The 13,181-nt window shown below is 48.1% G+C and overlaps 1 protein-coding gene across 1 annotated transcript; it reads left to right on the top strand.

Moving 5' to 3' along the window:
- The first annotated feature begins 7,547 nt into the window (after positions 1-7,547).
- On the top strand, positions 7,548-10,379 carry ZSCAN22 (zinc finger and SCAN domain containing 22). The gene has a single exon (XM_070772436.1). The coding sequence runs from the start codon at positions 8,768-8,770 to the stop codon at positions 10,016-10,018; it is 1,251 nt and encodes a 416-aa protein (XP_070628537.1). The 5' UTR covers positions 7,548-8,767; the 3' UTR covers positions 10,019-10,379.
- The last annotated feature ends 2,802 nt before the right edge of the window (positions 10,380-13,181 follow it).

Here is a 13,181-nt window from a genome sequence, read left to right on the forward strand (position 1 = left end):
GTGGAAATGAAGTGCTTAACCACTGGCCTGCTAGGGAATGTCCTCCCCACTTTTAAACTGGGTTACTTAAGGGTTTTGTTGTTGTTGTAAGAGTTCTTTATATATCCTGGATGCTAGTTGTGTATTTGTGTGTCTGCGTGTCTTTATGTGGGTCTGTATGTCTGTGTGAGCCTAAGTGTATGTCTATATCTAAGTGGGCACAACTTTTCTTCCCACTCACTGGACATGGAGATTCCCAGGTGGCAGTCGTAAAAAACAAAACAAAACAAAAAAAAACACCACCTGCCAATGCAGGAGATGCAAGAGACACTGGTTTGGTCACTGGGTTGGGAAGATCCCCTGGAGGAGGAAATGGCAACCCACTCCAGTATTCTCACCTGGAGAATCCTGTGGACAGAGGAGCCTGGCAGGCTACAGTCCATGGGGTTGCAAAGAGTCGGACACGACTGAAATGACTGAGCACAACAAACACGTGGACATGGAGATGCAAAGGGCATCATGATCAGCTGGATAGAGGGATGAGTGTGTGGGTACGTGCTGAGCCGTGTCTGACTCTTTGCAACCATATGGACTATAGCCCGCCAGGTTCCTCTGTCCATGGGATTTTCCTGGCAAGAACACTGGGGCACATAGCCATTTCTTCCTCCAGGGGATCTTCTTGCCTCAAGGAAGGAACCCAGGTCTCCTGCATCTACTGCACTAAAGGCAGATTCATAGAAGGGAAGAGTATCCTGGATTACAGGCGAGTCCAATGTAATCACAAGGGTCCACATAAGTGAAGAAGAGATGCAGGAGATAGGTTCAAGCCAGAGAAGGAGTGATGAAGGAAAGACAGGGACACAGAACAAGGAATGCAGGTAGCCTCCGGAAGGTGGAAGAGGCAATGAGATGGATTTCTTCCTTATGGCCTCTAGAGGAAACCAGCCCTGCCAACATGGTGATTTTTGCACAGTGAGACCCATCTGGGGATTCTGACCTCCAGAAATATAATAGATTTGTTGTTATGAGCCACTGCATGCTGTGATTACAGTAGCAATAGGAAACAAATACAGCCTCTCTAGACAGGAGCCAGGCCAAGTTAGCAGAGCTAACTCCACCCACGTGTAAAATAGGAAAAAGGGCATGACGGTTCACAGAAATGATAAAACAGGAACCAGAAAAATCGGGTTCCTTTTACTGGTGAGAGGCAAGTTTAGCTTGGAGGCAGGGAGGTAAAAAGGGAAGTACCATGAGACATCAGTGATGTGAAATTGGACTTGGTGGAGAGGGCAGGACTGAAGGGTAGGAAGCAGGAGCTGCCAAAGAGAAAGCCTCCTGTTGGTGCAAAAAAGGAGAAGGTCACAGGCAGAGTTGGCAGTCTAGATGAACTGACCAGGGTCAGTAAGTGCCTGGTGTGCAAATGGAGCTCTGCAGACACGGTTTATTGTTATGACTTTGGGGGCTGTGCCTTTGCAAACAGAAGTGGGACAGAAGACCACAGGAATGCCAACTAGACCCAAATATGTGAAGGCCACCAGTGCCACCCACAGGCCAAAGCCCAGCACTTGACAGGTGACGTGGGTCTTGGTTGGGTAAAGTGAAGGATGCCTTGGATTAGGGTGTCCCTGGTGTGCCAACCAGTGGTCAGGAAATGCAAAGGGACCATTTAGACAAAATATACAGAACACACATCTACAGATGCAGGACGCAGATGAGTGGGTGTCCAGGGGTGGGGCATCAGGAATAGGGAGTGACTGCTAATGGGTATGGGGATTCTTTCAGTTCAGTTCAGTCACTCAGTTGTATCCGACTCTTTTCTACCCCATGAATTGCAGCACGCCAGGCCTCCCTGTCCATCACCAACTCCCGGAGTTCACCCAAACTCACGTGCATTGAGTCAGTGATGCCATACAGCCATCTCATCCTCTGTCGTCCCCTTCTCCTCCTGCCCCCAACCCCTCCCAGCATCAGAGTCTTTTCCAATGAGTCAACTCTTCACATGAGGTGGCCAAAGTATCAGAGTTTCAGCTTTAGCATCAGTCCTTTGGTGAACACCCAGGACTGGTCTCCTTTATGATGGACTGGTTGGAACTCCTTGCAGTCCAAGGGACTCTCAAGAGTCTTCAACACCACAGTTCAAAAGCATCAATTCTTCGTCGCTCAGCTTTCTTCACAGTCCAACTCCCACGTCCATACATGACCACTGGAAAAACCATAGCCTTGACTAGACGGACCTTTGTTGGCAAAGTAATGTCTCTGCTTTTCAATATGCTATCTAGGATGGTCATAACTTTCCTTCCCAGGAGTAAGTGTCTTTTAATTTCATGGCTGCAATCACCATCTGCAGTGATTTTGGAGCCCCAAAAAATAAAGTCTGACACTGTTTCCACTGTTTCCCCATCTATTTCCCATGAAGTGATGGGACCAGATGCCATGATCTTAGTTTTCTGAATGTTGAACTTTAAGCCAACATTTTCACTCTCCACTTTCACTGTCATCAAGAGGCTTTTTAGTTCCTCTTCACTTTCTGCCATAAGGGTGGTGTCATCTGCATATCTGAGGTTATTGATATTTCTCCCAGCAATCTTGATTCTAGCTTGTGCTTCTTCCAGCCCAGAGTTTCTCATGATGTACTCTGCATATAAGTGAAATAAGCAGGGTGACAATATACAGCCTTGACGTACTCCTTTTGCTATTTGGAACCAGTCTGTTGCTCCATGTCCAGTTCTAACTGTTGCTTCCTGACCTGCATATAGGTTTCTCAAGAGGCAGGTCAGAGGGTCTGGTATTCCCATCTCTTTCAGAAGTTTCCACAGTTTATTGTGATCCACACAGTCAAAGGCTTTGGCATAGTCAATAAAGCAGAAATAGATGTTTTTCTGGAACTCTCTTGCTTTTTCCATGATCCAGTGGATGTTGGCAATTTGATCTCTGGTTCCTCTGCCTTTTCTAAAACCAGCTTGAACATCTGGAAGTTCACGGTTCATGTATTGCTGAAGCCTGGCTTGGAGAATTTTGAGCATTACTTTACTAGCATGTGAGATGAGTGCAATTGTGTGGTAGTTTGAGCATTCCTTGGCATTGCCTTTCTTTGGGACTGGAATGAAAACTGAACTTTTCCAGTCCTGTGGCCACTGCTGAATTTTTCAAATTTGCTGGCATATTGAGTGCAACACTTTCACAGCATCATCTTTCAGGATTTGAAATAGCTCAACTGGAATTCCATCACCTCCACTAGCTTTGTTGATAGTGATGCTTCCTAAGGCCCACTTGACTTCACATTCCAGCATGTCTGGCTTTAGGTGAGTGATCACACCATCGTGATTATCTTGGTCGTGAAGATCTTTTTTGTACAGTTCTGTGTATTCTTGCCACGTCTTCTTAATATCTTCTGCTTCTGTTAGGTCCATACCATTTCTGTCCTTTATCAAGCCCATCTTTGCATGAAATGTTCCCTTGGTATCTCTAATTTTCTCAAAGAGATCTCTCGTCTTTCCCATTCTAGTCTTTCCTCTATTTCTTTGCATTGATCGCTGAGGAAGGCTCTCTTATCTCTCCTTGCTATTCTTTGGAACTCTGCATTCAGATGTTTAAATCTTTCCTTTTCTCCTTTGCTTTTTGCTTCTATTCTTTTCACAGCTATTTGTAAGGCCTCCTCAGACAGCCATTTTGCTTTTTTGCATTTCTTTTCCACGGGGATGGTCTTGATCCCTGTCTCCTGTACAATGTCACGAACCTCCGTCCATAGTTCATCAGGCACTCTATCAGATCCAGTCCCTTAAATCTATTTCTCACTTCGACTGTATAATCATAAGGGATTTGATTTAGGTCATACATGAATGGTCTAGTGGTTTTCCCTACTTTCTTCAATTTCAGTCTGAATTTGGCAATAAGGAGTTCATGATCTGAGCCACAGTCAGCTCCTGGTCTTGTTTTTGTTGACTCTAAAGAGCTTCTCCATCTTTGGCTGCAAAGATTATAATCAATCTGATTTTGGTGTTGACCATCTGGTGATGTCCATGTGTAGAGTCTTCTCTTGTGTTGATGAAAGTGAAAGTGGAGAGTGAAAATGTTGGCTTAAAGTTCAACATTCAGAAAACGAAGATCATGGTATCTGGTCCCATCACTTCATGGGAAATAGATGGGGAAACAGTGGAAACAGTGTCAGACTTTATTTTTGGGGGCTCCAAAATCACTGCAGATGGTGATTGCAGCCATGAAATTAAAAGACGCTTACTCCTTGGAAGGAAAGTGATGACCAACCTAGATAGCATATTGAAAAGCAGAGACTTTACTTTGCCAACAAAGGTCCATCTAGTCAAGGCTATGGTTTTTCCAGTGGTCATGTATGGATGTGAGAGTTGGACTGTGAAGAAAGCTGAGCTCTGAAGAATTGATGCTTTTGAACTGTGGTGTTGGAGAAGACTTTTGAGAGTCCCTTGGACTGCAAGGAAATCCAACCAGTCCATTCTGAAGGAGATCAGCCCTGGGATTTCTTTGGAGGGAATGATGCTAAAGCTGAAACTCCAGTACTTTGGCCACGTCATGCGAAGAGTTGACTCATTGGAAAAGACTCTGATGCTGGGAGGGATTGGGGGCAGGAGGAGAAGGGGACGACAGAGGATGAGATGGCTGGATGGCATCACTGACTCAATGGACGTGAGTCTGAGTGAACTCCGGGAATTGGTGATGGACAGGGAGGCCTGGCGTGCTGCGTTTCATGGGGTCGCAAAGAGTCGGATGTGACTGAGTGACTGAACTGAACTGAACTGAACTGAACTGAGTGGGCTTAGGGATTTCCCAGGTGGCACTAGTGGTAAAGAACTCACCTGCCAAAGCAGGAAAAATGAGAGGCAGGGTTCTATCCCTGGGTTGGTAAGATGCCCTGGAGGACGGCATGGCTAGCTGCTCCAGTGTTCTTGCCTGGAATAATCCCATGGACAGTGGAGCCTGGTGGGCTACAGTCCATAGGGCTGCAAAAAAGTTGTACAGGGCTGAAGCGACTTAGCATGCACGCATAGTGGGCTTAAAGGGGGAGAAGATTCTAGAGCTGAAATCCCGACTTCGCCACTAGCTAGCTGTGTGATATTGTAAAAGTTACTCAACCTCTCTGTGTTAATCATGTGGTCCTGTACCAGTTACTCAAGACCTCCCCTCAGTTGGGCGTGCATTTCCTTGCCTGGAACACAGTGGTCAAAGTGCCTCTTTCTGAGAGCAGAATGAAGCTTACACGAGGCAATGGAAGTTACCCACTTGTTGGGGGCCAGCGTGAGGTACTCCGCCCATGGCAAAGGTCATGAGGAAGGAGGCTCGACATACACAAAGGCGGGATCGAGCCTCAGGAGTCCCCCTGGAAATCCTCGAGCATCTACCCCCATAACCAGAGCCTGCCTACTTTACTACTTTGTGCTCTTACCTACACCTCTGACTTTACAGGGGGCTGTCCCCCACCACCTCTTTCGGAGAAGGAGTTAACTTAGAGCTTCAGTTAATAATAATTCTTGGGTGTGATAGGAGTGTTTCAACCTACAAACTCCTCTGAAGGTTCTCTAGCCTGCCTGACAGGAAGGACTCCTGCAGCCTATGTAAACCCACATGTGATTGCTCACAGCCTCCCAACCGTGAGAGGCACGAGATGCTTTAAACCTTCTAAAAACCGGTTCCTTAGAAAAGTTAGAAAACCATTAGTATAAGTATAGTGGGCTGATTAGAAATTGTATTGGTGAAGGGTTTTTCATTTGTTGAGCCAATGTTTGTTGCTAAGTCTCCACATTCCCTGCCTTTACACACATTAATGAATATATAGAAGAAATAAGTATTAACCTTTGATATTAATCACGTTAGACCTTAGGCTAAGTAAATTCTTTCCTTAATTAAAACCGACTACACCCTCACCCTATAGGAATGTAACTTTATCTGGTACCTTCGGAAGGTGGAGTCTTTTTTAAGAATAATCACCCCTGGAGAAATAAGTGTCCTGGTTGACTGACCGCTGTCACAAGGAGAGGGTCATAAATTGTCAGCAGGGCCCCTGGCCAGAAGATGATGTAACACCTCTAAGACCTCTGTATACATTTGTATGAAGCACCTGACTTTGATAAAAGTCAGGACTGCTGACCCCGCGTGACTTTTGCATAACATCTCAGTGTATAAAAGTAGGCCATGGAAAATAAAGAATTGGGATCAGTTTCTCGAAATACTGGTCTCCCCATGTCGTTCTCTCTCTCAAACTCTGGCTGAGTCTCCATCTGGAGCGCGGAACCCACCAAGCTTACTAATTATGCCTGGGCTTCTAAGATCCGACCAGGGAGGCCTCAGTGTCTCCTCTCCTTCAGGAGAATGGAAGGACGCCTGCAGCCTATGTAAGTGGTGCAAGCTTCTTGTCTTGAAGTTTTATTGGTCTCCTGTGTAACCAAGCTACTCAGCCTCTTTTCTCCACTGAATTTTCCTACTGAGCTATCCTCATTCTATTACTCTTTACATTGCTAATTAATATCTAATTGAAGCTATTGTATCCTGATCCTCGCCGACGCTGTCCCCGCTTCAAACTCCCCAGATCAGCCGGGGTAGTTGGAGCCTAGCATAGAACAAGAGCCTGATGATGGCCAGCAGCCCTGAGAGGCAAGCAGTATAGTATCCCGTCTTCCAGATGAGGAAACTGAGGCCCAAATGAGGGCAAGACTGCCCAACCCTTGGAGCTGGCCAGCGGCAGAGCTAGAGCACTACTGTGGACCTAACCGACAGTTATTCCAGCCACCCCCTTCCTGGAATATGTCCAGCAAACAATGCCCAGTCAAGCATCCTCAGACCATACACACCCGTCAAAGCAGGTCAGTTCAGGCACGCTCCTACCCCATTCACAGGCCAGCTTGCAGCTGCCCCTTAGGTGTGCACTGCCTTCCCAGCAGATTATGAAGAGTGGGCCTTGGGTTCCAAGGTGGCTCAGGGAGGCCAGGTGGGCATCACCCACCACCCACAGCCCCAGGTATCTGCCTGGGCTTCAAGGGCAAGTCTCCTGCAGCCTGGATTGATTCCCTCACCCAACCAGTCTTTACTGAGCCTCTGCAGATTTGTCCAGGTCCAAGCAGCAGGGAATGAGGGGGTGGGATGGAGCTCGAGCCAGCCCCGGAAGCATGTCCTCAGGCGTCTGGCTCTCTCAGATCAGTTCAACCCCGGGGATTTCCTTCTGATATTTGAGATAAAATCAGGAGCCTTAAAGAATGGAGGGTTTGAGAGGGAGGTAGTGAGTGAGGGGTGACTAGAAACCTGTAACAGGGTTTTTAATATATTGGTTTACAATGCTGTGTTAATTTCTGCTGTTTAGCAAAATGATTCAGTTATACACACATATACTTTCTTTTTCATATTCTTTTCCATTGTGTCTTATTCAAGGGCATTGAATATAGTCCCTGTGCTGTACAGTAGGACCTTGTTTATCCATCCTATACATACTAGTCTGCATCTGCTAACCCCAAACTCAGTCCAGCCCCACCCCTCCGCCCCGTGGCCACCACAAGTCTGTTCTCTATGTCTGTGGTCTGTGAGTCTGTTTCTATTTCGTAGGTAAGTTCATTTTTGTCTTTTTTTTTTTTTTTTGGCTGCGACATGTGCCATGCAGGGTCTCAGTTCCCTGGCCAGGGATTGAACCCGCGCCCCCTGCAGTGGAACCAGGGAGTCTTAACCCCCGGACCACCAGGGAAGTCCCTGTGTCATATTTTAGATTCAACATGTAAGTGATATCATGCGATACTTATTTTTCTCTTCTTGACTTACTTCACTTCGTATGATAATCTCTAGTCCCATCCATGTTGTTTCACATGGTTTTATTTCATTCTTTTCATGGCTGAGTAATATTCCATTGTGTATATATACCACATCTTTATCCATTCATCTGCCAGTGGACATTTAGGTTGCTTCCATGTCTTGGCTGTTGTAAATACAATATGAACAGGGGTGCCTTTTCAAATTAGAGTTTTGTCTGATTATATGCCTAGGAGTGGGATTGCTGGGTCATATGGCAAACACTATTTTTAGTGTTTTGAGGAACTGTCATACTGTTCTCCATAGTGGCCAAGTCAATTTATATTCCCACTACACACCCTCTCCAACATTTATTGTTTGTAGACTTTTTTGATGATGGCCATTCTGAGCAGCATGAAGTGGTATCTCACTTCTGATTTGCATTTCTCTCGTAATTAGCGATGATGAGCACCCTTTCATGTGCCCATTGGCCGTCTGTGTGTGTGACGCAGGTGGTTGATGGTGTTGGAGGACACCATCCAAGACACCAAGTGAGAAACTTTTCTTTGGAGAGGGGACCAAATGTCAGGAGTGGCCCACAGCTTCCCTTTCAGGGTGAGGCCAGGGCTCGGCAGAGTTAGGGAGGCCTGGTATGAGAAAAGTGGTGACTCTGTGGTTTGAACTGTTGCAGGCTGGGCGCTGGGATCTGAGCTCACAGACACCAGCTATAAGCGGAGTGGTTAGGAGGAGTCGGAGCCCTGGGACAGGGCCGCGGAAACTCTGGGAGGAGGGACTCCCTCGGGAGCCGCCTTTGGTGGTGACTGTGAATCCCAGGGCGGCCCAGAGAGGCAGGCCAGACTCTCAGGGGAAACGTGGGCCCAGTCTGTCTCCCACCACATGGATTTCAGGAGAACTTCAGGGCCTCACAAGGACGCTCCCCTAGCCCAGCCCAGCTGTGAAGCTGGTGCCTTGGGGGATAGCCTCCACGTGCGGCCAGACCTCACCTCCTGAGAGAAGACTCCTTCTGAGGAAAGATGGGATCCACCGGATGGTTGTGGGACAGAGCCTCCAGGCACGTGCTCGGGGAGGAACCCCCCCGACGTGTGGAGAGTGGGGGAAGACCCTCCGGAGCCCCTCGGAGGCCCACCAGAAGAGCCAGGCCCGCAAGATGCCCTACACCTGCAGCAAGTGTGGGAAAGCCTTCGGCCGGAGCGCACACCTGGCGCAGCACCAGGTGATGCACACGGGGGCCAAGCCCCACAATTGCATGGAGTGTGGCAAGGCCTTCGCCTGGCTCACCCACCTGAGCCAGCACCGGAGGGTGCACACCGGGGAGAAGCCCTACGCCTGCGGAGAGTGCGGCAAGGCCTTCCGCCGCAGCACCCACCTCAGCCAGCACCGGCGGACGCACACGGGCAAGCGGCCCTACACGTGCGACGCGTGTGGCCAGGCCTTCAGCCAGAGCACGCATCTGACCCAGCACCAGCGCATGCACACCGGCGAGAAGCCCTGTGAGTGCGGCGCCTGCGGGAAAGCCTTCAGCAACTGCTCAGCTCTGGTGCGGCACCTGCGGGTGCACTCCGGGGAGAAGCCCTACCAGTGCCGGGAGTGCCCCAAGGCCTTCGCGCAGAGCTCCTCCCTCCTGGAGCACCAGCGCGTGCACACAGGCGAGAAGCCCTACGGTGCGACGACTGCGGGAAAGCCTTCAGCCGCAGCTCAGCCCTCATGCTTCACCTGCGCCTCCACGTCAGCGTCCTCCAGTGATGAGCGCGCCTCCCGCCGCGGCGCAGCGCTGGCAAGGAACCTGAATTCCAGAAGAGCCAGGACAGCTGGACTGGGGACTGGGGCGTCCCCGAAACGACAAGGGGCTTACGGGCAGAATCTGGGGCTGCTGGGGGACAGCACTTCATTCAGGGACGCGGAGGGAGGCTCTTCAGGCCAGCCGGCGAAGCTTCCAGAAGCCCTGGCTGCCCTCCGTTCCCCACTCAGGGCCGTCTCAGGACAGCTGAATCCAGGGGGTGCGTTGATCCTTGAAGCCGGGACAGCCCAGGTCGCGCTGCTCTCAGGACTCAGGGGCCCCCAGGTGCTCGGGCGGGAGGCTCGTCTTCACACGCCCGGGTGGCTGCCCTCCTTGCCCGCCCCTCTCCTGTGTAACTGGGGCCTGCCCGCGCCCACCTACTTCTTCACACACACTGTTCTCTCCGCCTGCTCAAGTCCGACTCCGAGGCCAGCCTGGGAGCTGCCTTTTCCACGAGACCCTCTCCGACCCTCAGCCTCTCTGGCATTTTCCCCGCCCTGAGGGTGCTCTTGTCCCTGCACAGCATCCATTTTTCCCTGCCCACTCCGTGCACGGCCCACCAGTCGTCAGGCTGTTGGTTTTACCTCACTACTCCATCTTCACCGTCATTACCTTCTGCGGGCCCACATCCCCTGTTCGCGGGATTCCAGCAGGGGGTCTCCTTCCTAACGCCTTCCTGCCTTCATCACACACACACACACCACATACATATACACACAGCACATACATATATCACACACAGCACATGCATATACACAGCACATACATATATCACACACACCACATGCATATACACACAGCACATACATGTATCACACCACATGCATATACACAGCACATACATATATCACACACCACATACATATACACACAGCACATACATATATCACACACACCACATGCATACACACAGCACATACATATATCACACACACCACATGCATACACACACAGCACATACATATATCACACACACCACATGCATATACACAGCACATACATATATCACACACACCACATGCATACACACACAGCACATACATATATCACACACACCACATGCATACACACAGCACATACATATATCACACACAGCACATGCATACACACACAGCACATACATATATCACACACACCACATGCATACACACACAGCACATATATCACACACACCACATGCATATACACACATGCACACTATATACAAACACATTTCCCCCACACCACATACACCACACACAAACCAACACACACACCACACACACATGCCACTTACATACACTCCCCACATACACACACACGGTTGTTTCCTTCTCCACACGGGCCTCCAGCAGGCTCTTTCCACAACCCGAATCTGATCGTGTCTCTACAGTCATGGGAAGCTCTCCACTGTGTCACCTTCTACAGCAAAGCTTCCTGAATGGGTTACAAGTTCCTGTCAAGGCATCAGCCTTCTTTCATGTGTTTCTCTGATGACTCTATGGTGTGTGAACCTGACCCCCCACCATACAGTTGTGTATTGTGTACTGGTCATCTATACCATCTCTCCCTGTGTTTCTCCCTCTGTCTGGAATTCATTCCTTCTGTGTCATGAGTAAACAAAGACCTCTGACGAGCGAGGTTAAGAGCAGGAAGGCTGAGACCCAGGGAGACGGAGATCTTGTAGTGTCTCAGAGAGTCCTAGATGTACCTAGACACAGCATGGCTGAGGCTCAGATGCTGAGGAACTGATGGGACGTGAGGAAAGACTGAGAGGCAAGAGATGCATGTCCCCCTGCCCTTAGGCCCCCAGCAGGCTGCAGGGAGTGGAAAAGACATGAACCTAACATCAGGACGCCTTGGGGACCCCAGGTAAGTGACTTCCCTGAGCCTTAGTGACCGGCTCGGTCAGGAGAGGGGATGATGAGACCCGCCTTGTGCAGCACCTGATGCAGGCTCTGAGCACTGGCCCTGACTGCTGGCATCTGACTCCCCCTTTCCGCCCCACCCTCCCGCTCTCTTTCACTGAGGAACTGAATCTCCTCCCCACCCCAGCACTCAGAGCACTATCATACCCACTTTGTTGTGAGATGTGTATCTACTTTGTTTATTCAAAGGAGAAGGAGTTCAGGGGAAGAAATGAATCTTTATTAAGGTCTTACATCCCATTTAAATGGTAAAGTATTAATTCTAAGTAGACTGCAAAGAGTTAAGTATGCATACTGTAATCCCAAGAGAAATCTTTTAAAAAGACTATACAAAGAGAATTCATTGGAATGACTGATGCTGAAGCTCCAATATTTTGGCCACCTGATGTGAACTGACTCATTGGAAAAGACCCTGATGCTGGGAAAGACTGAAGACAGAAGGGGATGACAGAGGATGAGGGGGTTGGATGGCAGCACCGACTCGATGGACATGAATGTGAGCAAGCTCTAGGAGTTGGTGATGGACAGGGCAGCCTGGCATGCTGCAGTCCATGGGGGTCGCAAAGAGTCGGACATGACTGAGTGACTGAAATGAACTGAAACAGATGATCAAAAACTCAGATGAGTTAAAAAGGAAGCTGAGAAACAACCCAAAAGAAAGCAGGAAAGGGAAAACTGACAGATAACAAAAGGAGCAAACAGGAAAGAAAAAGGCAGACCAAACCATAAGCTTATACATTGTTACATATAAGTGATCTAAACATACCAATTAAAAGAATTTGCCAGAATGAATTTTTTTAAAAAAGAAAATAAGAAACTTAACTTTCAGTGTGATGATATAGGGACTTCCCCGGTGGTCCAGTGGTTAAGAATCCACCTTGCAATCCAGGGGACGGGTTTGATCCCTGGTCAGGGAACTAGATCCCACATGCTGCGTAGAAACTGAGTACCACAACTACTGAGCCCACGTGCTCCGAAGCTGCTGAGCCACAACTAGAGTTCATGTGTCCCAGGGGAAGATCCTGCATGACGCAACAAAGACCCTCAGGCCCCAACTAAGACCCAGTGCAGCCAAATAAATAAATATTTAAAAAATAAATGTAATTAGGTAAGCTTAAGGTAAAAGAGTGGGGAAAGATATATATTATGAAATCTCCACATCAAAAAATGCTGCAATGGCTATATTAGTATCAAACCAAGTAGACTTAAGAACAAGGAAAATTACTAGGAACAAAGAGAGAACTTACATAGTGATAAAGAGACAATTCACCAAGAAGACATAACAGTTCCAAATAATGTATGCATTTAACAACAAAGCCTTAAAATAACAGGAAATAAAAACTGATAGAGCTGAAAGAAAATAATAGACTTTAAATTCACAAATTATAATTGGAGACTTCAACACCCCTCTCACTAGAATCAACAGAACAAAACAGAAAACCAGTAAGGATACAAAAGAACTGACCAATGTCATCAACCAACTGGATGTAATGGATGAAGCTGCCAAAGGTCAAACTTTGTTTATCCAGAAATGAGTAATTTCCCATGATTTAAGCTAAGATAAAGCTTTTGAAGTCTGATTTTAAGCTGTTACTAATGTTTACCCCCAAAAGTGAATGGTCTAAGTTTCCACCTGAAGAAAATGAAAAAGAAATTAATTCAGAATTAAGTAGAAGGAAGGGAATGACGCAAGTAGTGAATCACAAAATAGAAAAGAGTACCAAAATGAGCACTCTCAAAAGGTAATCTGTTCTTTG

The sequence above is a fragment of the Bos indicus genome, chromosome 18 (genome assembly GCF_029378745.1).
Source record: "Bos indicus isolate NIAB-ARS_2022 breed Sahiwal x Tharparkar chromosome 18, NIAB-ARS_B.indTharparkar_mat_pri_1.0, whole genome shotgun sequence".
Lineage (NCBI taxonomy): Eukaryota > Metazoa > Chordata > Mammalia > Artiodactyla > Bovidae > Bos > Bos indicus.